A 24100-nucleotide genomic window follows, 5' to 3' on the forward strand; every position below is an offset into this window, starting at 1 on the left:
CACATAAAAAAAAGATGCATCTTATTATACCTTCGCTGTTGGCGCAATGGCAAGAGGTTTGGGTGTACTCAAGATCCAGGTTCTCTCGTTTTTTCAGGAATATTTAAAAAGAAAAAAAAAAGTGAATGAGTTGCTACCAGAAATATAAATTTATGAATAACGATTTTCAAATGAATTAGCAAATTGTAATCCTTATAGCTAGCTATCTCCATCGCAATCTTGAATTTAACCTATTATATTTTTGTTTTGGAGAAGGGTGTCATGAATATAAAATATAAATATTATCAAATTGGTTACATTCTTTGGTCCACAGCTCTTCTCTCCACTAGATTATAAACATTAGTGTCCAAAATTTAATGTGTGGAAACCAAAGTTGAAGGTCAATTATGAGGAGGGCATGACCTTTTAATTAAAACCCTAAATAACAAAAACAACAGCAACCAAATGGACCCAAAATTCCAAGATAATGCCAATTGCCAACTCCCATTGCTAATATTAATGAATATAGAAATGTCCTTTCACTTTCCTCATCACTTCTTCCAATATTCACATCCCATTTTCCATTGCCCAATACCCCTATACCAATCCATTCAAACTTGTTCTTCTCTCAAACACGAATTAATTTTTCTTCTTATTATGTGTCTGATCTAATCTTGGCTTACATTATTAATCGTTTCTTTAGATCTTGTTTAGTAAAGATTTTTTATTTTGTTTGTTTATTGTTTTTAAAAAGCCAAGCTTGTAATTTACTTGTAATTCTTTTGTGTGTAAATCACCATGGGATCTAAAACTTTTTAAATTTGAGTGTGGAGTTTGATATCCTTTAACGTTTTTTGTATATAACTATTTAAATTCTAAAAATTTATGGAAGTAAAGGAGAAGAAAACTATTAAATTTTAAGTATTTTATATAGGCTGTCTCATTCCCATTTTGCTCCATCTCTCAATTTCTCTACAAGTAGATGACTTGTTATCGAATTAAAATTTAGAAATATATTTTAATATCTTATACATAGTTTTGTGTCACTGTATTATTGTATATTCCATTCATATTTGGCTTGTTTCGATGTTGATGAATATTCTTGAAAATTTATAAAAATATTTAAATTAATATAGAAGCATTTCATATTTTTTAAATAAATTTACAGTTTTTATTATTAATAATGTTTATATATATATATATATATATATATACTATTATATTTTGTTTTTTTATTTTTTAGTATAATGAAAAAATCAATTCAGAAGTATGAAAATATGAAAATGTCGAAAATATAACAACATCCTTTAAACCACCTTTTTTATTTGAAAAAAAAGTGCTTTTTTTTTTGTAGTAAAGAAGAATTTTCAAATGACGTTTTAGGTTAATTACATTTTTATTCGCACAAAATTTTCCTGGGAATAACAAAGGAAGTTTCTCCGAAATGATTGTTGGGTAAATTACAAAATTGCTGGCTGTTCCCGGAACACAGGATAACTTAAATTAATTATTTGACTTTGATTCAATAGATAATATTATAATTAATTTCATTATCAAATGTAAACCTCTATTGAATCTTGAAAGTGAAATAAACAGCTTGCTTACATAAAGTTCCTTCCTTTATCACGCTTAGTTTGACTTTAATTAATCTGGATTTCTTAAACTTTCAATAACCGGAAGAACGAAAATTAACATATTTTAAAGTTGAAGTGAAATAAATAACTATTTTTTATACGATAAATATAGAAGAACGAAAATTAAAATTTTAAATTTAAAAGAGTTGATGTCATTTATTGCTTAGTTATATTAATGTCCTTAAAATAATTGGTAATTTTTTAATCAATCAAAAGAGTTCCAATAGTTATGAAATGAATTTTAAAATATAGTAATTGTTTTGTAAAGTAATGAAGATTGAATAGTCGGTGGAAGTTGGTATTTATTTATTGCCAATTGTACCTCACAAACAAATCGACGTGAAAATCAACATTCATCTACTCCATTTAATTTATGTGCTCACTTTTTAGGACACTATACATAAGTCTTCAACAATAGTTAAATTTAGAAGCAAAGGAAAATCAAAACTATAGTCGAATTACAGTTGCTATAAAGCAAATAGATTATAACGTAATTGGCTATAATAATACAAATTCGGACAATTTGATGAACACCACAAACTTGATTAAATTAGCCGAGACACGCTTTAATAATCCTGATCTGAAGACAATTATTCGCTCCGCACAAGTTGTTAGTAGACTACAACGATCGTTTCAGCAGATTACAACGACTAATTCTGGTAGAACAACAACCTCGAACTATTCGGATCTAGCAGAACTCATAGACACTTGCTCTCAACATAAACAAAAACAAGAACTCAAAAGAAAGAAAGAATTCTTGTGAGATGAGAAGAATACTCAATTGAGGTATGTTTGAATCTCTCAAAATGAAGAAATCCTCAACTATATATAGTTGTACAAACAAGTAACATCTCACTCAAAATTAAACACATATGTAACATTTTTACATATGTTACATATACGTAACTTTAACACATATATTTATAACTTTAACGAAATAATGAAATAACTTAAATTTTAATAAAATAAAGAAACAAAACCACTATAATAATAAATAAGAATAATATACGTTTGTGAATAGTTTCTTTTATGTTTCACTTTCTTTCACTATTAAAAATCCAACACCACTATATATATATATATATGTGAATAATTTCTTTTAAGTTTCACTTTCTTTTACTATTAAAAATCCAACACTATATATATATCTATATATCAAGAGAAAGATGGTTGCTCGAGCTATAATCTCTAAGTGGCTTTTGGAAGCTATTTTATTTTTTATTTTCTGTTTCTAAAAATTAAGGTTATAAACACTATTTTTACCAATTTATTTATATAATTTACTATTTACTTTTTAAAATATAAGTCAAAATTTGAGGACTAAATAATTAATTTTCACAACTTGTTTTTATTTTTGAAATTTAACTAAGAAGGTAAATGTATTTTTTATGTATTTTTAAGAAAAAAAAAGTGAAAAAACATATCAAATAAATGATGCAAACATGATTTTAAAATAAAAAACAAAAAAAGAAATGGTAACTCGACATAGTACTGTCTCGAACTTGAGTTTTTTAATAGGTAAATATATCCAATGTAATAAAGTTTGTGATCTCTTTCTCCATTTTCCATTGAGAGGATGATAGAGAGAAAATGACGAAGAGAGAGCGAATAAGGCATAGTAAAATTCTAGGGGCTATTTGACCGTGTTTTTTGAAACTTGTTTTCTACACTTTTATTTTTAGTTATTTATACTTCGGAAAAAGTTTGAAAAAATATATATTATTAAGTATGGGTGAAGTTTTATTTTGCTTTTTTATTTTTTATAATAAAGAACTTAAGAATTAACTCGAATTGACTTATATATATTAATTGAGATTGTACCATATCAAAAAAAATTCTTTCATTTTTATGAAATATTAATCATTCTTTAAATATGACTTCTAGTTCTTTCTTCTTTTTTTTTTTTTTTTTGTTGAGAAAATATGACTTCTAATTCTAAATGGTCTTTTGAGGGGTAAATAATAACTCTTTAGTGTCCATAAATATAGTTTTAAGCATTGGGGGTAAAGTTGTAAGATAACCTCCGAAAGGTGTCATCAAAATGTAAACTCTCATTAAATATAATGAGAAATAGAATGGCTAGCTACATTATTTTTCCTCTTTTTGATGAAAATGGGTGCCTGCCTAACGCTACTTTTCAAAAAGGAAAAAAATGAAGAGTCCAAATGTCGAATTTTTTGTTTTTTGTTTGTTTATAAAAAATCAAAAGATCTAAACCAACCCCTATTTTTACGTTATTTACACAACGGACCCATCCACTTTCCAAAAATGACCCTACTCGGGAATCGCCGTCAAATTCGCCGCGAACTTTTTTCTTCCACCGGCGCCGCCGCGACGGCCGGCAGCCACTCGCTCGCAAGTCTTCAGTTCCTCGACGGTAAAAACCACCGGAGACACTGATCTCCGGCGGTGGCCGCATTTCTCTCCGCCGCCGCATTTCATGAGCGCAGAGTTGGCCTTAACGGCCAATGCCGCCATTTCCTCCGGCTGAAGCGGCTGCTTCAGCCTACTCAACGGCAGCGCGAAATAGAGTTGACCGAGTTGAAGCTCTTCGTCGTCACTAATGGCGGCCAAGGCGTCGTCGAAATCCATCTCGTCGGAGTTGCAGATGAAGCACGACGGATTCTTTTGAAGGACGTACGAAACCTTGACTGGGTACGAAAACTCCTGCAGAGTTCCATCGTGGAGGATCAGTTTGGCGGTGGCGAGGGCGGTGGATTCCGATGAACTGCAAATACCCATTCCCGGCGCCGCGGCGAAGGAGAGTGCGACGGCCGGCGGATGTGGAGGCGTTAGGGATTTGGAACGCGTTGTTATGTCATATATATATATAGGGAAGGTGGTGGGGCCCAGAGGAAGGAAGCTCGCAGTTTAAAACACGGTGTGCCACGTAGGATTTGTGAAATAGTGATGTGGGCCCACTTTGTTGTTTTTAATTAACAGTGGGGACTGCCAGGCTGTGAGTCGGTCGTGACAGGTTGGAAGGGATTTGCATTGTGTACTTTCAATTATGACCCTACTCATCATATTAATTACCTACCGTTTACCAATGTTAATTATATTCATTTCCACAGTAAGAAAAATGGGAGCAAAAGAATATGTTTTTTCCCTTTCCTTTTCTCATTTTTCTCTCTACTTGTGTTGTGATTTTTTTTAAAAATTATTTAAATAAACAAGCTAAATTGTAACGTTTAATTGTTATAGTTAATAAAAGATTACTACAACTAGACTGTGACAAATATATAAATTCAAACATAATTAAGTACGTGCGTGAGATTTAAATCTTCAATCTCAATGGAAGAATTATGCATCATTTTATAAATGATTGATATATGCTAGTGTTAGCTATATATTAAGTTTCCCAAAGTTAATATTTATTGAACTATATATAATAAAAAAACTTGCAAAGAAGATGCTTAAATTTAATGAAAAAAATGTAACAAAACTATAGAAATAAAACTTACTAAAATTAGTATTTAGTTCGAGTAGTTGTTGAGCCAAACTTAGTTAAGTTACACAAAAATTGCATACCGTTAAAAGGAATCGACTTTGTCATTTGTAGGGAAGCTTTAGGAAACGTTATTCTTCCATTTCGATACTCCATGCCTCATGTCAAGTGAATTTTAGCCAATAGAATCCATAATCCATGATCAATGCCGAGTTGGGTTTCCAAATGGTCAATTAGAGGTATGACTTGTGCCCGTTTACTAGAGATTATAATTAAATTTAAATTGACACGAGACCAAATGAAAGAGTCCTTCTATATATTTCCAACCATAATTACTTTTATTTCAATAGGCAATTCATAAATTGAAAATCTAACCCGAAAATAGAGATAATAAATAAATATATAATTAAATATTTGAAGTCAATAAACATCGTATTGTTCATTTGTTTGAAATCAAGAACCGAGATGAGAAATTTCAAATCTTTAAGTTTCATATGGTTTCAACTAGTTAAAAAAAAATATTAATAATTTCCTATTCTAATACTCATCACCTATATTTTAATTGTAATATTAATGAAAAGAGGGGGAAAAAGGAAGTGATGGCAGAAAAGGTATTTAATTAATTAAAAAACGATGTTATTGGCTCCAATAAAACCCCTATTAAGAAAATGATTAGCGTGCGGCCGGGAGTGAGATTTAGAGCGTAATCAAAATCAGTGGCATCATAACAATTTTTTTAAAAGAAAAAAAAAACACGTGAAAGAATTGACCCCGAAATCTCCAAAACAAACCATCTTCAGCAATCCGACAAAAGCTGACGTAACCTTATCTGATTCTGCTGGGCCGAACGCCCAACTTGCTCAGCCCACCGGCCCCATTTCCTCTCTTTATTCATTATTTTAATCATTTCTTAGTTTTTCAAACTTGGATTTTTTAAGCTCAATTTATAAGTTTAATCTATTTTTTTAACTTTTAGATTCTTTTTTGAAGAACTTAACTTTTTAGGATTATCCAATCATGTTGCGAATTTTAAAAAATATCTAATAAATTCATAAAATTTTAATTTTATATCTACAAAGTTCATAAAATTTAAATGTATTTAACAGATCTCTTTAACTTTTAATTTTCGTGTTTAATAAATTCATAAATTAAAAAAAAAATTATATATCAAGGAATTGTTATACAAACTTCTAATTTCACCTTCTTTGAATCTTAAATTTTATTCCAAAATTTTTAGTTTCCTACTTAAACATTTATACCAGGCTTAGTGAAACTTGTATTTTGAGCTATATTTATTAACTCCGGTTTCAGGTTTTAAGATAGATGGTACAAGAGGACAAACAAAATCATGAAGAATATTTATGAAATAAGTTCAAATTATAAATAAAACACTTTTTATATTTTTATGTGATGTGTAGGAATTTAATTGGTTTGAGAAAATTCATGTTAAAACTCAAAAAAGAAGGGGGAAAAAAGGAGAGATCAGAGAATCTTTTATTGGAAAACATCTTGCACATCACCTCCCAAAAGTGACAATGACCACCATTCCCTGGTGAATCCCAAACCTTGATTGAAAAGTAAAATATGACACGTCATTTTTTATATAAATATAAATATATATTTTTGTCGAAGTACAACATGTGAGGTGTGGATCGAACTCACGACCTCTTAGTTTGAGATATGTGTAAATTATCGCTAAGCTATATTCGCTTTGACGATGTGCCACTTTATATATTAGCATCTTAAAAAAAAAGTAATTATAAATCTTTGCACTTTTGCCTTGAATAATTTATAAAATGTCATTCCCAAGTAGTTCAATGGTAGAGTCTCAAGACATCTCTATAGAAATGTCCATTTGTATTTCTGCACGATATTTTAAAACAAAATAATTTATAAATATAAACAGTCTGATTGAGAGCTGGAGATTAGTTAGTCATTACTGAATTTTTTTTAATGTTGTTCATTTATAAAATCTTATCTAATATGATTCAATAACTATTCTAAGTTAATAGGGGATTTTTGTTTTTGTTGCATACCTTATAAGTTATAAGTAGTTAGTTTGCTATTGATATATAAAAAGCCTCACATGAACTTTATCATATTTTGGCCTAAATTTCTATATCCATGTGAGGGAAGTTTCCTTCAACATAAATCTCAATTATTTGGTAAACACACAATATCTTTGAAAATTGTTATCAATTCCCTTATATTATTCCATTATCTAATTGGGCAAAGATATATATAAAAATGAAAATAATTCATGAATCAATCTAAATCATAGTTTATTGCCAAAAGTGCATGCAATGCCTCCCCTTCAAACATTAATGCATTTGCTAAATTGAGAAATATAAAATGAACAAAGCCATTTCCTTGAAGCTTCTCTCAAAATCTTCCCTCATCAAGAACCCTAGATCCCACCCAATAATGAGATACATCAAACCCACCATTATACATTGCAATTTTTCTTTTTTCATTTGTTGGTACCAAATCAATGACCCCACAAAGAAAAAGAAAAGAAAAAAAGCAATGCCACTTTTTGTTCATGGATCTCCAAAAAATATTGTCATCTTCTTCCCACTTGGGGTAATTTCCAACCAAAAAAGGGCTTCATTTCGAAGCAAACCCTTTTGTTTAATTTAAAATCCCAATTATTATATGGTTGTGAAATTAATTTTGAAGGGATTTTGAACCCTTCACATGCGATAGATTTTTCTTCCTCTCTGAATGAGGGATAAAATTAAATGAAGGCAAAAATTTGCTGGCACAACAAATGCTATACCTCACCAACCAGGCACGCACTAACTGATTTACAATATTAATCCTGTGGGGCTTAAACAACTCCTTTTACTCCCCACTAAAAATACCCTTAAATACATATATTCTTTTAAAATTACGCATATAGGGTTTAAATTCACTATTATATGATTTATTAGTTAATGAAATTTATAATTTATAGATAATAAATAAAAGTTCACAGTGAAATATTATAGAACCCATGAATTATCCATAGACATTTTTCTATGAGCAATTAGAAAGTTCGTTTTGTTTCAAAGAAAAAAATATATATATTAGAAAGTTGGTTTCATGCATGGATTGCCTTTTTATTTTCTAAATAATATTTTTGGTGGGCTAGAAATAGAATAATACCATTTATTAAAATTTTAAAATTAAAGTTATGCCCTTTAATTTATTTGAATTAGATTAAATTAACATAAAGTTTTGTTGTTGGATTGGAAGGGAGGCGTAATTTAAGGGAGGGGTCCCACGAAAGGACAGTTGCACCGTCAGAGATGAATACAGTTACAAAGGAAAGGACCAAATAATAAAGACATTCCCCAGAAGTTATGGAGTTCAATGAACAACGTTAAGGACACCACTGTCCCATTTTCCTCTGTTTTTTGTCCCCCAAGATCAACCCTTCTAATCTAAATCCTTTCCACTTCTATTAATTATATTATTATTATTTTTTACATATTCTTTCTCAGATGAAACTTCGTACTCCTAATTTATTGTATTGAGAAAAAAAATTCATTTTTCTAATATTTGATCATTATAATTTTTTTTGTTTTGTTTTATTTTTAGAGCGTGCCACTCCATTAGAGCTAGCGTTTGATTTTACTTTTTATATTAGATTTTGTTTCTGAAACAAAATCACCCATGAATAACTTGGTCTCTCTTTTCTAATATTATATTTTGATTTTCATATTTTTGAAATGTTAGGTTTGTTCTCTAGCGTTTTCTATTTTATTTTGCTTCTATATTTTAATTCTTAGTTTTATTGTATTTTAAACTTCTACAACAAGAATGTAGCTATTCATGAATGAAAAAGAGAAGTGTAATAATAATAATAATTCTTTTAATTAAGAGACTAAATAAATGAAATACTACGTTTATAATTAAACCTCTATTTTGTTATAATATAAATAAGTCTAGAAAAGTTAATATAGTATGGGTTGCTCATGCTCATTTTCTGCCACTCATATCCTACACGTTTTCTTTAAGCATTAATCTAAAAGGAGGGTGATTTGAATTTTAAGTCCTCCCTATGAAAGCCAAATTATCATGATTGTCATCATTTTCTCTCTATAAATGATTACTTAAAATAAAAATTAAATGAAGTATAGCAATGACAATTCAATAAGGAAAAATAAAAGTTGAAATATTTTTTTATCTATGCATTTTCAATTTTGATTTATTTTGGTCTATATATTTTCACAATGTCTATTTTGATTGATGTATTTCAAATGTTCATTTTTAGTATCTATACTATCAAAAAGTCATTGGTTCTTTCATTTTCATTGATATTTTATTTTTTTCCATTGACACTTAACTTTTTAAATTTTTTGAAATGTAATAATAAATTTGTATTCAAGAATTGCTCTGTGTAAAATTTATATTAAATTTTTGTAAATAGAAACTAAATTGATTACTCCTTTAAAGTATAAGGACAAAAAGAAATAAAAAAACGACCAAAATAACTATTTAAACATAAAATAAGACTATAAAGCTGACTTACAATGATAAAAGAACAAAAAGTTAAAATCAAAATTGTCGTTAAGCATTTTTAAAATGTTATAATTGACACTTTTATCTAATTAGTATCTAAAATCATAAAAAAAATCTAGCCTAAGTTTTAATACTAAAAAATAATATTCAAAAACAAGAATTTAGAGATGTTTTCAAACTTGATGAAGAATAAAACAAATAAATTATCAGTAAGCAAGCTGAATCTTTTTTTTAAAAAAAATACAAAATAATAATAATAATAATACTCAAATGGGGTTCATAATAACTGATTGTGAAAATTGAAGATACATTAATAATTTATCCACAATACAAGCAAAAACACTTTTGATTATTGAAGCAATTTTTTTCTTTACAATTATCCTATCCAATCCTCAAGAATTGGACAAATTTATGCAACAATATCCTTAAACAAAATGAGGTGCTATAAACAAAGATTGATATTTCACAGTAATTTGCATATACAGTTCTCCAAAAATGACATTAACAAGATAAACGTTACAAAGAAGGAAGAAGCCATAGATTGAAGAGGGAGGAAACCAGTGAAAGAAACCAAGAAAGGAACGCCATCGCTGCAGAAAGCCGATATCTACTGCAAAGCTTTGCTGAACAATACGAAATCCCGGCTCGGAGCAAGATATCCGCGACACTGGCTGTCGAGCATGCAGCGCCCAAGGAGAGAAAAGATAGAACCTATGACAGAGCAAAGTGTTGAGTTATTTTTCTTTCATTTTCTACCAGGAATAGAAAGAAAGAACAAAGATGTAATATTTCTGTTTCCTAAGAGAGTGTTTCCCGTACCCAATCTCCGGTGACGATGATCGACGTTACTCTTGTTTGAGGAGGTAAATGCCTAACAAAAACAGAATATCCATCTACTACTGCCAATGTCAGACTCCATGGAACCATCAAACCCATGACTGTCACCAGATAGCTGGGGGAATGAATCAACATGAGCAATGACAAAGTTTTCTTGAGATTTTGGATCTTCATATATTTTGCAGGTGTATGATCAGCAAAAAAGAACAGAAAATTAGCTCAATTTTGCTCATATATGCTCTCCTCCTATGATGTAAAGCTATTGAAAGAACAGAAATAATCACAGTTAACATCATTCTAACTCCAAACATATTATTCTTGATGTTCTCATCCTTATGTCAAAATAAGATGCAGCGAGAACGTTAGAATGCCACCGAAAACTATGGCTTAATGTTTCAGAGAACAAGATGGAAATGAGTGTCCTTATGGTTCTTTCAGAGGCTGTATGTTGTTCCAATGGTGCCCTTACATTTTGGGTAGAACTTTTCTCCTTAAAGTTGGAAAATATAACCTAAGAACTGATAACAAGAATACTACACAATGTCAATAATCTCCATATTAAACAACTTTTTGCTTGATCAGAGGAATTTGATCCATTGCAGTCATGGATTACTGATGGCATATCATTTGTTTTTTTTTTTTTTTTAAATCATCATATTACCTGTTTTGAAACTAGAATCCAGTTCAAAGTTCATTATCAAAAATTACACTTCCTCTGGAACATACCCATTGTTGGACTTCCATTCTGTAAATTCTAAGTTTGAAAAGATTCCAGTAATATAATGGCACAACCCAGATCGGCTAATTTTCGTTTAAACACTTTAACCCCTATAAAAAATAACAATGGAAAAGAATGCTCCAGAACTTCTAAGTCTTGACTCTTAGTAAAAACTGCCTTCAACTTCAAGTTAATGAACACTAGATGAATGAACACTAGATGAATGAACCTCATCTTTGAACAAAATACAACCTCTAACTTCCTTAACTGGAGAGAAATTACAACTTGTTGGAGAAACACAGGATAGTCCATTACCCATCAATCCATTCACATGACATTGAATTCCTATGGGCAATAGTTAAACATTTATGGAAATCTACTAAATGTATCCATTGAAACTGAAGTTAGGTTATGAAACAATCACAAATTGCATCTAACAAAACATGCAGCAATCAAAAGATTAGGCCGGCATAAGGATTGTCTTACCCCAGTTTATGATCAGAAAACCAGAGCAAAGGAAAAATTACCCTACAGGAAAGATTACGAATTGAAGAAACAGGGCTTAAACGAAAATTTGATTACCAGAAAGCCGTGTAGCTATAGAACTCGATTTCCAGACACATGAAGAAGAGGGAAGCTGTGGCGAAGACCGTCTGACCTAGACGGAGGGCCAAGCTTGCGCTTGTGCCCAATGCCCCCGGCAGCTCTTCCATTTTCCTCCGCAACTTTTCTATGCCGCACCCACTCGCCTTGATCGTAAATTCATCGCTCTACGATCGGAAAACAAATTGGGGGGACTCGAAAATCTCCACTGAAATTGGCTCTGAAGACCCAGAAACCGAGAAAATGGAATTGGGTTTGTTGGGGCTGTTTGTTTGGATGGAAAGAAAATGGATTCTCAGAAAATGAAAATGAAAATGGCGATCTTGTTCAACCAGACTGGCTGGGGCTGGCTTGGCGGGGCGGGCTTCGATTTTTCTCTGTGAAATTCAGATGACTTCGGACGAGCATTTGCAATTTGTCTCTTAATTTTTAATTATAGATTAACTGTATGAATGTTGGAATATTGTGCTCATTGAAGACAAGTTTGTTGAAATGTCTTTATTTATTTATTTGGTGGAGGGGAAGAAAGAAAAACCCCGTCAAATCAAATGTGTGCAGTCTAAATCTAGAAATTAAATCAAAGCAATTTTATTCCTCTTGTTATTTCCAAGGACACTTTTTTAAGTTATAATCAAATTTTACAAAACGTTTGATTTCAATTTAAGATAAAAATCAGTTTCTAAACTTAAAATTAAAAATTTCAGTTATGTATCCGGCCTTCATAAATACATCTGGCATATTTTTTAAGTGTATTAAATCGAAATTAATTTAATGAGGGAATTTATAATCAGTAGCTGGCGCTAGAGAGACACAATGAAAGAAGATCTCCATAACTTTGAGGCTTGTGGTTATCCACCAGACAGTAAGGATTCGCAATCTTCTCCACTAAAAATTCAAAGGTTCCATTTTTTGTGGTTGTGAATATGATACGTTGGAGAGAGAGAGAGATATATATTTTGTCATTGCCCAAATCACAAATGAAATATGTGGCTTTCTTTATATTCATCTAAAAGCACTGTATTAGGTTGTGATTTGGCAAGAGAAAGGGATAGAGAAATATTTTGACAAGGATAACGATTACATTTTTTGTTTTTTGTTTTTTGTTTTAAAAAATTGTGACTGTTTTCTCACAAGTTTTTGATATGTTTTTAGCTTTTCTTACTAACACGTTTGAATTCTTGACAAAATTTTAAAAATAAAACAAGTTTTTGAAAATTACATCTATTACAACCTAAGGAAGCTAGAGTTAATTGAGAGAAAATGAGTTCAAATCCCATGATTACAATCTAAATTATGCCAAATCTTATAGGATCAAGTGGTTGTCCATGAGATTAGTCCTGCTGCATGCAAAAACGCTCACGAAAATCAAGATTAATAACTGTTCAAAACTCCAATCTTCCCACTATCTTTATCCGAGAGACAGAGAAGAAAAGAAACAGTCATCTCTTCATGGCCATAAAATGCTTATAAATTTGTTAATTGGATTTCTAAAGAACAAGACTTTGACTGTTGGCTGCTGTCTTATCAAGCCTTGCGATTGGCCAGATTTGTTCTTCATTTGCAAATTCTTGAAGTTTCCATGTGAGTTGGTAACAAAAGCAAATTATGTTTAAGAAGAGAGTGAAGAAGGCACAGGCAGAAAATTATATGCAAACTGGATAAAATAGCATCCCCCTTTCTAGTGTCTCTCCACAAGAAAGTTTAGCAACTTTCTTTTAACTTACAACGATGTATAAACAAACAAACAATCATAAAGAAGAAAGGGGCCTAGGAGTCGAGCTGAGCATACCAGATTCCTTGGATCTTCACATCCTTTGGAGCTTTGGCTCCCAAATCAGTATCAGAGGGCTGAACGCTCTCAAACACACCAATTACTTCCCCAGTCTCAGGCTTGCTCTTGGTCACACTTAGAGTGATTTTCCCTGTTGAAGATGAAGCATTCTTGATGTTTTCCTTGGAAAGTTCTTCTTCATCACCTCTCCCTCCGGCCGGCAATGCAACAGCATTGTCATACCCAGTTGAGCCTCCCCTGCCCTTTGGGTCCAAGAAAGATGAGCCACGGTAAGATGGGACCAAGAAGTCTCCTCCAAAGCTCTCTGGTTTTCCAGAGGCCACCAGCTGTTTGATGGTGAAAAGGAAAGGGACACGCTCGCCTCCAGGCAGCTGAACAGTGACAGCAGCATAGTCAATGCCATCTTTCTCCTCGAACTTGATGGAACCATCGGCACCCACTTCAAAGGGTCCTTCAATCTCGTCCAGGGTGTAAGTTAGACGAGTCATGAGCTTGGTGTTTTGGAATTCTGGTGGGGAGTTCTTGTTCACTCCCTCGGCCTTGACGGTGAAAGAAGTGGGCTCAAGGCACAGCTTCTTGGCTTCGTATTTGCCAGGCTTGAAGGCAAATGAGTCAACTCCTCCTTCAATTGTTGGGCACTGGTTTGCAGTTCCAGATCCCTTAACTTCAAGGTATGTCTTGCTCTGGATTTCATCAAAGGTGAGTCTCTTTGGTACTCCTTCAGCACCTGCTCCCTGAAATACAGGAAAAGGCATCAAGTAGTTCAGATGATTACCAAGTGGTGGAATCACACTTGCATCTATAAAGTGTCTGTCAAGGTTATTCTTAATCAGCATTACGTTCTAAATACTCCCCAATGATTTATCCTTTCCTCACTAGTACATTCAAACACGACACCAAAAAGAGTAAAAATATAAAGACACTCATTAGAAACTTTTTAAAGTTTTGAAAATGGATTAACACAGGCATGAAAGTATAAAAACTTACCGAAAACTTTTTAAATTATACGGGCTAAATAGACGCAACTACTTTAGATACCAAACTTATAATTTAACTTTCAGATTATCTTCATATCTCCTATTTCACCTTCTCTATTTTTTTTCCCTCCGTCTCTCTCATATGTTACTTCATGTTGCTCCATCAAACTTTAGTTGTAAGACCACTGTAAATTGGGATCTATAGTAAGTGACAAAATGGGCATTATACAGACACAAATGGCTTGGATCAAGAATTTTCGTCCTTTCTTTGGTAAGAAGTTAGCCCTAAGTAACCTAATTCGGAGATGAAATTGCGTTTAAGTTTCTCTTAATTTCCTCAAGCAGTGTTGATATTGTGCAAGACAGAATTGAACTCCCAATTTACAAAAAGCGAAAGAAATCTATCAATATAAGCGACTCAATTTCTGCAAGCAAATTGATGTACACTGGAACAAAACGATCCTAAAATTTCGAGCATCGTAAATTTCACAACTACAACCGAATTAAAAGTATCGACTATCATAACAGACAAGAGCGTAATTAAACAAAAGCTATCGTAAGAGCAAAGAAAGGGCATACCGAAACGACGAGAGCAGACGTGGCAAGAGCGAAGCCGGCGATCTTGGCGGCGTCGGCGCACTTCCGAGCGACGTCCTTGAGATCGGAGTGCAGAGAGCAGGTGAGTCTGGCTCCGGTAGCTTCAATGCCAAAGGCTTTAGAAACGGTCTGAGAAGATCTGAGTTGCGAGGTGCCGGTCCTTGCAGAGACGGCCAACTTGGTGGGCTGCAGAAGCGTAGCCGCCGCGTGAACTGAGGCCGCCATTGATTTGCAGACCCTTCTCCTTCACTCTCTGTATTCTCAGTCTAGAAATGAAATGAAATCTCCTCCTCCGGCTTCTGATACTGAAGAAACTATAACGCCCAGTAGGGACCCATCGGAGCTGAATTCTGTGGCTTTCGTTGAACAACGGGGATAATGTATTGGATAAGAGGAATCTCTATTTCTTGATCGCATGTCAAATCATTGGTTCAGTTCTTTCCACGTGGCATTACCTCATTGGCTACTAGGATATACCCCAGAGCCTTTTGATCCTATTTTAGATTTTATATTTCTTCAATTTTTTAATTCATAAACATTGGGATTTTTCATTTAATCTTCCAAGTCCTAACTATTTGAATCGATACTATTATTCAACAATGAATTTGAGAGTCAAGAGAGACAAGCCAACATTATAATAGTTGACATCTATTTTGGAGATTTAAATCCTTTTATATTCTCGATTTGTTGCTAAATAAAATAGAAAATGAAAGAGAAACAAAATGTGATTTTTAATATTGCTCGATTTTATAAGCCATATCGGAGAAATAAGAATAATGGTAATCAAATAAGGTTGATACAACGATTAAATAGACTTAAAGTTTACAAGAATTCTCTTGACTTGGGTTAAATAGAGTTTAGGGATATTTTTTGATCCAATAAAAATTATTGAGGTTATGAATTTGTTCAATCTAAATGATTCGTGGCCGGTCAAATGGTCAATATTTTTAATTTATTTATTTTCAAACGTTGAATTAGAATTAGTATTGAAGATTGCTTAAAAGAATTGTGCTTCCAAGATCGGTTGGAGAATAAACAATATAAAAAGAGTTTTAAAATAATTTAAATTAAATTAGAAAGTATTACAAAAATAGACAAAAAGTGTAATTTGTTCCTTGGTTATGATTATTTGATAGATACAATTAAATCTATAAAGTTAAATAAGTTTTTCAAATGGAACATACAACATGTTGGGAAGGGGTATATGCCAATTATCGATGAACTATACTCGCTTTAACTAATTCAACGGGTTAAAACGTATATTTTCAATTAAAAAAATTAACATAAAAAAATTAAGATAAATTTGAGATGATTTTTTCAAAAGGACTTTTTTAATAAAATATTTATTTTGTAAACACTCTTGAAAAATTCGAATAAAATGCTTAGTCTAAAAAGCATTTAAATCTTTTTTTTAATGGGTTCTATGATCCCTTGAACTTTTTTTTATTCTAAAAAAATTGCAAAAAGTGTATTTAAGTTTTGACAAACATTTTAAAATTTTAATCTAAGCCCTACATTTTTTTAGCTATTTTGTTACGTGTTCTTTCAAAACTTCTATTTATTTATTTTGATGTCTATATTTTAAAAAAGGTGACTATTTTAATCATTCATTTTCATTTTCATTTTATTTAAAATTTTAGCATGACACTTCCCTTGATGGATCGTTAAGTATGATTAGTAGACGAGTTATAACAACTAAGTATGATTAGCTATTATTAGTTGGAGTTTTAGTTGTTATGCAAGGGTTATATGGTATTCTTTTCACTACAAACTCTTCTAGTATGACACTATTTTTTGTAATGTATCCATAAAATTGATATTAAAGGATTACCATTGTGTATAAAACTTGTTTTAAAATTTTGTCAATAACGATCAAAATTTTCAACTTTTAAAATGCATGGACTAAAATGAACGTTTTGAAAGTAAATGAACAAAAGTTGAAATGACATGTGATAACAAATGAACATTTTAAAAGTATAGGAACCAAAATAAACTAAAACAATTACTGCTAGACCAGAATAGTAATTAAACCATTTTTACCGTCACTAATAGTCCTTTCCTTTACAACTGGCATGTCAAACACACTTCTTCATTTATAGTCCTTGATTAATTTCCTGCAGCTTTCTTCTATAACTATTTCTAGAACAGTTTGTTCCCTTTATAAGAACTAAGAACACCTCCAAATTATCCAAAAGTGTTAAAACACACCCTCCTAGAATTGTATCAGACTCTTGTTCGACCAATGTAATATCTGGAAACAGAAGCAAACAGAAAGAAAGACAGAAAAAGAGAAGTATATATTAGCTATATTACAGTACAGCTAGTGAAAAAAGTGCAGCAAAGTCAAGTTGTCATGTAGATATATCTATAAAGTGGGGAAAAGGAAAAGAAAGAAGTTAGAAAATTTTTGGTTTGTACTTTGTAGAGGTGGAACTAGAAGAAGTGAGCAAGCATGGCCCAAACAGGGAAAACAAAGAGGAGGATGATGCCAATGGTGTTGGAAATTCCATGGCTCTGAGTGAGGGAGTTTCTGAAGCCACCAGAGGCACGAATGTGCTCTTGTAGAAGGTAGCATCCAATTACCAAACATATAACCACTCCCGCCCAGTGGTCTTTCAATGTGTGGGCAAAGAACCCTGGTGCTGCCACCACAAGCAGAATCAACGACCCTGGAATCTCCAGCCAATCTGCAGTGCACACACCAACACCAACATACTCATCTTCTTCATTTTGCTAAGCTTCCACTCCGTTTCAAATATAAATCAACTTTTAGTTTTATGTTTTGTTATGTTTTGGTATGTTTTTTTTTTTTTTCACTTATCTTGATTTCTTAGCCGTTGTTGTGGAAGTTGTGTTTATAAACTAAATTTTTAAAAATTTTAATTTAAGTTGTACTACTTTAACTGTCATGAGGATTTTATTATGAGTTATTGGAAAATGTGGTGTAACAATGTTCATCTTTTAATCTGTATATTGTTCCTAAGTTATTGCTAGCAGTGGTGACAAATGGAGAGAGTTGAGGAAATTTGAAGAGGAGCCATTATTGGGATTTAGTCCATGGGTTGGAGAGAGATGGCACTTTCTAAAGTCTATGTCAGTGTGGGTTGTTTCTTTATATATCGTAATACAGTTTCTGTTTGTTTTCTGAGGATTGGGATCTTAACATTTGAATGATTAAGTTAAAGGCGTAGAAATAAGGAGAGAATAAAAGTTAAGGGGCAAGCATCGAAAATTCTTAAAATGGAAAACGGGTAAAAGTTTATTGAAAGAAAAGTTGCATTAAAACCTGAAGATTTTCTTGCATTAGCATGGAGCAGAGCCACATTCTCTGTCAAGCAGTTCTTATTATTTCAAGTTTAAATAATTGGATTGTATTTGTCATGATCATTACCAATTCACTTCAACAAATACAGATTTGAAGTTAATAGAATACTGATGACAAATATGGCTCTTTGTAGTTCATGATTCGAATGCTTCATAAAAGAACAAGAATCCAAACGAAGGAACCATGCTGCTTACCTGGGAAATGTCGTGGGAAGAAGAGCCTCAATACCACTGCAACGAAGGCAATCCATTTCCCAGCATCCTCTCTTAACAAAGTCAAGAAGAAAACGAAATCGTTGTCAAACGAAAGCCATCAGCCAAAGCAAAAGAAAACAAAAAGCAAGGAAATGAGAGTAACTATCACCTCAACAAGTCGAAAATCCCTTGAGGAAGGCTGAAGAAAATGTAAGGGACTAGAAGTGAAGTAAGCATATTCGTTCTCCAGTTTGTGCGATCCAAAATCAACAAGTAACTGCATATTATTATTGATGTCAAAAACATGAATTTTAGAAGCTCACAACTATGAACCAAAACAGATGAAAGCACTCACATGGCAGCAAAGGAAGCAAGCCATTTGAAAAAAGAAGTGCCAAGGCCCTTTCCACCGAGCTTGGTGGCATGTTCAAGAAGCCTCGTGGCTGCAATTTTAAGCTCGTTGATATCAGAATTTATCGACTCCTCCATTAGGGGATCACTATTCAGAGCCAGATATGGCATCCTCCCCATTTTGTCCAAGAAAACGTCACAGGGAAACGAAAAAGGCGAAAGTTTTGAGATGGGCAGTGCAGAAGAGGAGTATTGGGAGTGGCAGAGTCTGTGGGACATTACAAACACCTCGGATGCATATTTATAGTTTCAAAGGAACTGGGCAGTAGGAAAATGTAACGGGGTCAAGCTCCTTGTTTTCAGCTGAGTTAGAGAATGCAAAAGTTTCGGATCAGGTTGGTTTTCGGCTTTGAATGAGAGGCCCCACCAAGTATCGCAGCAAAATTCGGCTTTGGTCTCGTCTAATTCATATCCTCTGTTTCTTTTTTTCTTTTCTTTTCTTTTTGTCTTTTTTAAGCTTATAACAAGTTAAAAAATTGAAATATTTTAATCGATTGAATTATGTTTGTATAACTTTAGTTCAGTTTTTAATACAATAACAATAGATAAAAGTATTATTTTGACCTAGATTTAAGAGAGATTTTAATTTGATTTGCGTAGTTTCAAAAGTATAGTTATTGTTAGTTAAATCTTCTAAGATATCATTTTCATTATTGAATATTAACAGTTGTTGCTTATACGAAGCCATTCTTCTTGACATGTGACAGAAAAAAAAAGTGATGATTTGACATATAATACGAGTCATATGTGAAATAAAAAGGTTAAATTGGTGGACTCTATTAACCTTGTTGTATTGAGGTTTTGAGTTGGATTGAAAAAAATAAAGAAAGTCAAATAAATTTTTTTTATGGGATATTTTTAGTACAACAAATATGAGAGATAGATATGCTTAGGAGGAAACAACCCGTATTGGAAATGTAAATTTTGAGAATATATATATATATATAACTCGTATTGCAGTATATAGTTACTATGTTTATGTACAATTTGTTCGATATTTACTCGAACTTTATATGATTTTAGTTTTTTTACCCAATTCAAACCTTAAAACAATCCACTTATAATATCACCTCATCATTGTTCTTCGACGTGTTTTAAAGAAAAGGGGTGTAAAATAAGAATAGCATTAATATGCTCGCTTTGTCAAAATTATATGGATAGTTAAACTTAAAAGCAATAAAATAGGAAAGTAATTGTAAACACAATAATGAAAATATAAGTGGATTGATAAATGATATTTACTAATTACTTCCATCACTATCTATATTTTATCAATTATTTAATTTAAAAGAATAGTACTATATTTAGGATCACGCACTAAATTTATGATTATTTTATAATTTATAAAATGAAGTTAAGTATCGAATAAAATTGATGTACAAATAATATAGAAACGAAAAGGCAAAAGAAAAAAGCATAATCATGATGAAGAGGGAGGAAGAAGAAACGAGAATTGTAGAAAGTAGATAGGCTTTGTTTGACTGAAAATGTTTAATCATCATCAACGAAAAAACATCTTTTTCGGCAGAGGAATGAATGAATCCAAACAGCTCGCAATTATTAGAGCCTCTCATTCTTTGTTGCTTTTACACCCAAATATAATAATAATAATAATAATAATAATAAAGTTTTCAAAAGTCGCGCCGGCTTAAAAAGTAGAAATAATGGTGTGTTAAATTGTGAACGGCAGTAGTAGGGATTTTACAGTGTTTGGTTACTAAAAAAATGAGAGAATTTGAAGAAATAGAGAAAAACAGATAAGAGTTAGATCAAATTTTACCCATCAAAGTTAAATAATAATCACAAGAAAAAACATTTACTTATGAACTTAACATATTTCATAAGTTTTACTTTTTGAACTTTTTATTTTTCAAATGCAGTTACCAATATGATAATAATATAGCCATTCAATAACTTTTCATAGATTATACGTATCATAAACTCATACAATTCACTCTAACCATTCTTATGGGTTACAAATTTCACACACAGTAAAAGATTTATATTCATCTCTTTTATATGTTTTTTATGTTATTATGATTCTTAGTTTTAAACACTACCAAAATTAAAATATTTTATTGGAAAGATATAAATTTGGTTTGATAAAGTTAATTTTTATCTTAAATATTAAAATTTTAAAACTAAATTCTAGACTATGGTAATTTTTACCCTCGGTTAGGATTTAGTTTGAAGAATGTTATTTAAAATGAGGACACAAATTATTGCAATTTGCAATTATGACCCCATTTACAGATACAAGGAGAGGCACACGTGTCATGTGATGATATTAATATACAGCCCCAATCGCTCAAAAGCCGTGCGGCATTCAAAACGGTGCGTTGAAGCGACCAATTTGATTTCCCCTCTCAAAATTTGTAAAATTACAACTTCCAATTGAAAGAAAAAATAAGAAAAGAAAAAAAAAAGGTAAGCTTGCGTGGCATCCATTACAGATTTCCGTACAATTAATATTAAGGAGAAGGATCAGGTGTGGTCGGGTCTACTGCTGATGATGGTGGTGTCTTCCTCTCCGGCCGTCCACAACCGCTGATTCGTGTGAATCGCACACCTGAGTTTTGAACTTACACCCAAACCGTCTGATCAACGACCGTCGCCAGCGGCCTCCGCCATCTTGTGGGCCCGCCTTATCGATATTCTCGATGACTTTTTTCATGGTGGAGCACTCCCTCTCCAGCTGATGAACCCGCGTCCTCATGCTATCCATGTCCAGGCGAAGCATCTGATTCTCCCTCACCGTCTCTCTCCACGTGCTGCTCTCGTGCGCTATTGGGGCCGGAACTTCCGCCTCCTCCTCCTCCTCCTCTTCCTCCACCTCTTCCGCTTCGCGCCGGGATACGGCTGAGAATCTTCCGGTTTCCGCCGGTAATGTCTCGGCGGCCATGAGCGTGCCGGCGATGGCGTGACGGAGCTGAAGCTGTTCGAAGAAAAGGACCTGCACTACTGCTCGGAGTGGGAGGCGATCGTTCTGTGCGGCGTGGGTGCATGCCTCTAATGTCAGCTTTTGGCAGTCCATTACTCCGCAGATCTTCTCGCGTTCTGCTTCGGAGATCCATGGATGTGCCTGTCAAAAAGATTTACCGAATCAATTAACCAATGCCGACAGAGAATTAGATTAGAGATCAATTGATGAGTTAGGAGATTGATTTTCGCGAATGCGAACCTTGAGGTACACATCGACGGCCCGGTAAACGCCGTCGTCGAAGAGCCTAGCTTGTTCGGGGAGAGAAATTGCTAGGTTATAGAATTTATCCGGCTTCAGATTCGCGTCGGAGGCGATCTCGGCGAGATAGCCATCTATCAATTTGCCGACGGCCATTAACGCTGGCGATCTGAGACCGTCCTCAGCTTGATCAAGTTCAGTTACGGCTGCATTTCTCTCGTCGAGTCCATCCAAGAAGTAGGATAAGATCCTCTCGGCACAATCAACATCATACAGAGTCTCATTCAGATACGAATAGCTTGGAATCAGAAGATCATCCAGTGTTGCTTGTTCGAGTTGCGATCCTATTTTCTTCTCTAGAGCAGCTTTACAAGATTCCGAAGCATTCAAAATATTGGCTGTCCTCAGCAATCCGAAAAGGAACCTTGTTGCGGTTGAATTTCTGGAGCTCTTCTCCAGTGGAAGATTACTGATTACGGTCTCTAACAACTCCTTCTGTTCAGTCTCCGTAGGCATACAAGACGAAGAGGAGGAAGGCAACGACGGCTTCCGGTTCGACCTGGATATACCGGGAATATATTTCTTGGCGTAGTTCATTAAACAGCTCTCAATAACTTCGGAGCTTACATCTTGATCTCTCATGGAGAAAATCAACCGCTTAAACAGAGGCAGACTCAGCTGGGCGAGATCCTCGAACCAGGAGACCGCATTGGTTCCCCTACCGCCGGTCTTTTTTCTTCCTCCGGTTTCGATTCCATTCCACAGCATCTGTTTCGAATATTCTTGAGCGCCGTTGGCTCCGTCATTGACTGGCCATCCAAACAAAGCTGGATCAGCGGAAGGCGCTTTTGAAGCAATCGAAGCGATACATCTCTGCGTAATCCCCAAGTCCTCGGCTAGAGGCATCACAGGCTCACAAGATTTCAGCGTTTTAATCGACTCTCTGATGCTTTTAGGCACGGTCTGGGAAAGGAATCTCTCAGTTTTTGAGATGAGGTTTTCTTCGCTGTACTCCTCCGTCATTTCCAGAAACTCTCCGGCGCAGCGGAGAGGAGCAACATTGGAAGAGTTGAGGTCAATCTTCACACCGTAGCAGAACTTCGATGCCATCTCGAAGATCTCACAGCCGCCGGGGAAATCAGAGAGCACTATGTGGCAGTGCTCTTCCTCAACTTCATCTTCCTCCTGCTGCTGTGTTTCGGCTGTTTCATCTTGAATCTCTCTGGTAGAAGTAGGGCAGTTTGCTTCTTGCTCTGTTATCAAATTGTGCAGCTTTCGGCTCTTTGACATTAGAGGAAACTGAAAAATCACAAATCCATAAGGCCATAACCCTAGGGAACAGTCTGAAACAACCAAATCGACGAGGAAAGAAACGGAAAACTACTAATCAAGCAAATTTCGCAAGGAGATTTAGGAGGTGACCTTGTGGAGATGGAAAGCCATATCGTCCACTTCGATGACAATGTCGCTTGGTAATCCAGTGGTGCAGAACCTGAAAAAGAAAACCCAAAAAAATCTTTCCATTCAGCACAATTGACATGGAGATTTAGCCAAGATGGGGAGGACATAAGAACTCACCAAGCCTGCCTTTTGGAGCTTGGCTTCTCTGCAGATGCTTGCGTTTCTGCTGCCATTTTCTCTACACTGCCTCCGAGAATCAGTCTCTGAAACTAGAAAACGAGATCCATTTCTTGCACAAACTGGAGAAGTTCGGAGGCACAGAAATCAGTGGGAGTTTTAGGGGATGGAAACAAACAAAGGGAAAGAAGTGAGATCTTTTAGCAGTATTTTGTTGGGTGAAATGGACTTCACTTCCGAAGAACAGATAAAAAGAATGCAACCAGTGATGGGAAGAAAATTGTTTGCTTGCGCTTTAGCTCGTTGCGATTTCCTTTCTT

At 33.7% G+C, this 24100-nt stretch overlaps 5 protein-coding genes across 6 annotated transcripts; all 5 read right to left on the reverse strand.

Moving 5' to 3' along the window:
• Nucleotides 1–3644: 3644 nt before the first annotated feature.
• Nucleotides 3645–4423, reverse strand: LOC148213367 (uncharacterized). Its single transcript, XM_088124933.1, has one exon. The coding sequence runs from the start codon at nt 4353–4355 to the stop codon at nt 3888–3890; it is 468 nt and encodes a 155-aa protein (XP_087981059.1). The 5' UTR covers nt 4356–4423; the 3' UTR covers nt 3645–3887.
• A 5472-nt stretch (nt 4424–9895) lies between these two features.
• On the reverse strand, nt 9896–12232 carry LOC111005297 (CASP-like protein ARALYDRAFT_485429). The gene is made up of 3 exons (XM_022276748.2): nt 11705–12232; nt 10387–10519; nt 9896–10278 (listed from the first exon to the last, which is right to left on the reverse strand). Exons 1-3 carry the CDS (start codon nt 11833–11835, stop codon nt 10084–10086), a joined length of 459 nt encoding a protein of 152 aa, XP_022132440.1. The 5' UTR covers nt 11836–12232; the 3' UTR covers nt 9896–10083.
• Nucleotides 12233–13359: 1127 nt separating this feature from the next.
• Nucleotides 13360–15428, reverse strand: LOC111005909 (oxygen-evolving enhancer protein 1, chloroplastic). The gene is made up of 2 exons (XM_022277596.2): nt 15074–15428; nt 13360–14251 (listed from the first exon to the last, which is right to left on the reverse strand). The coding sequence occupies exons 1-2, from the start codon at nt 15314–15316 to the stop codon at nt 13493–13495; spliced, it is 1002 nt and encodes a 333-aa protein (XP_022133288.1). The 5' UTR covers nt 15317–15428; the 3' UTR covers nt 13360–13492.
• A 1779-nt stretch (nt 15429–17207) lies between these two features.
• On the reverse strand, nt 17208–19315 carry LOC111005887 (cold-regulated 413 plasma membrane protein 2). 2 transcript variants are annotated; one of them, XM_022277554.2, is made up of 5 exons: nt 18966–19315; nt 18780–18887; nt 18611–18681; nt 17510–17778; nt 17208–17342 (listed from the first exon to the last, which is right to left on the reverse strand). In XM_022277554.2, exons 1-4 carry the CDS (start codon nt 19238–19240, stop codon nt 17525–17527), a joined length of 708 nt encoding a protein of 235 aa, XP_022133246.2. In that variant the 5' UTR covers nt 19241–19315; the 3' UTR covers nt 17208–17342; nt 17510–17524. The 2 variants fall into 2 exon arrangements, with proteins under 2 accessions (XP_022133246.2, XP_087976064.1); XM_088119938.1 differs by lacking the exon at nt 17208–17342 and having other exon boundaries at nt 17370–17778.
• A 2031-nt stretch (nt 19316–21346) lies between these two features.
• Nucleotides 21347–24087, reverse strand: LOC111005980 (Phototropic-responsive NPH3 family protein). The gene is made up of 4 exons (XM_022277710.2): nt 23781–24087; nt 23625–23694; nt 22203–23501; nt 21347–22103 (listed from the first exon to the last, which is right to left on the reverse strand). The coding sequence occupies exons 1-4, from the start codon at nt 23834–23836 to the stop codon at nt 21522–21524; spliced, it is 2007 nt and encodes a 668-aa protein (XP_022133402.1). The 5' UTR covers nt 23837–24087; the 3' UTR covers nt 21347–21521.
• Between the last annotated feature and the right edge of the window lie 13 nt (nt 24088–24100).

The sequence above is a fragment of the Momordica charantia genome (assembly GCF_013281855.1).
Source record: "Momordica charantia cultivar OHB3-1 chromosome 1 unlocalized genomic scaffold, Mcharantia_2.0 BLBB01000001.1, whole genome shotgun sequence".
In the NCBI taxonomy this organism is placed as follows: domain Eukaryota; kingdom Viridiplantae; phylum Streptophyta; class Magnoliopsida; order Cucurbitales; family Cucurbitaceae; genus Momordica; species Momordica charantia.

What these genes read in the sequence shown, in the direction of transcription:
- LOC111005980 (XM_022277710.2), bottom strand. Translation starts at nt 23,836, where the DNA reads ATGGCAGCAGAAACGCAAGCATCTGCAGAGAAGCCAAGCTCCAAAAGG. An exon ending in AGCTCCAAAAGGCAGGCTTG is followed by an intron (nt 23,695 to 23,780) that starts GTGAGTTCTTAT and finishes TTTCTTTTTCAG; the next exon opens with GTTCTGCACCACTGGATTAC. An exon ending in TGGCTTTCCATCTCCACAAG is followed by an intron (nt 23,502 to 23,624) that starts GTCACCTCCTAA and finishes GTGATTTTTCAG; the next exon opens with TTTCCTCTAATGTCAAAGAG.
- LOC111005887 (XM_022277554.2), bottom strand. Translation starts at nt 19,240, where the DNA reads ATGTCCCACAGACTCTGCCACTCCCAATACTCCTCTTCTGCACTGCCC. An exon ending in GGGATTTTCGACTTGTTGAG is followed by an intron (nt 18,682 to 18,779) that starts GTGATAGTTACT and finishes GACTTTGTTAAG; the next exon opens with AGAGGATGCTGGGAAATGGA. An exon ending in CTTCCCACGACATTTCCCAG is followed by an intron (nt 17,779 to 18,610) that starts GTAAGCAGCATG and finishes TGTGCACTGCAG; the next exon opens with ATTGGCTGGAGATTCCAGGG.
- LOC148213367 (XM_088124933.1), bottom strand. Translation starts at nt 4,355, where the DNA reads ATGGGTATTTGCAGTTCATCGGAATCCACCGCCCTCGCCACCGCCAAA.
- LOC111005297 (XM_022276748.2), bottom strand. Translation starts at nt 11,835, where the DNA reads ATGGAAGAGCTGCCGGGGGCATTGGGCACAAGCGCAAGCTTGGCCCTC. An exon ending in TATAGCTACACGGCTTTCTG is followed by an intron (nt 10,520 to 11,704) that starts GTAATCAAATTT and finishes TCATTCCCCCAG; the next exon opens with CTATCTGGTGACAGTCATGG. An exon ending in TCATCGTCACCGGAGATTGG is followed by an intron (nt 10,279 to 10,386) that starts GTACGGGAAACA and finishes GCTCTGTCATAG; the next exon opens with GTTCTATCTTTTCTCTCCTT.
- LOC111005909 (XM_022277596.2), bottom strand. Translation starts at nt 15,316, where the DNA reads ATGGCGGCCTCAGTTCACGCGGCGGCTACGCTTCTGCAGCCCACCAAG. An exon ending in CGTCTGCTCTCGTCGTTTCG is followed by an intron (nt 14,252 to 15,073) that starts GTATGCCCTTTC and finishes CCTGTATTTCAG; the next exon opens with GGAGCAGGTGCTGAAGGAGT.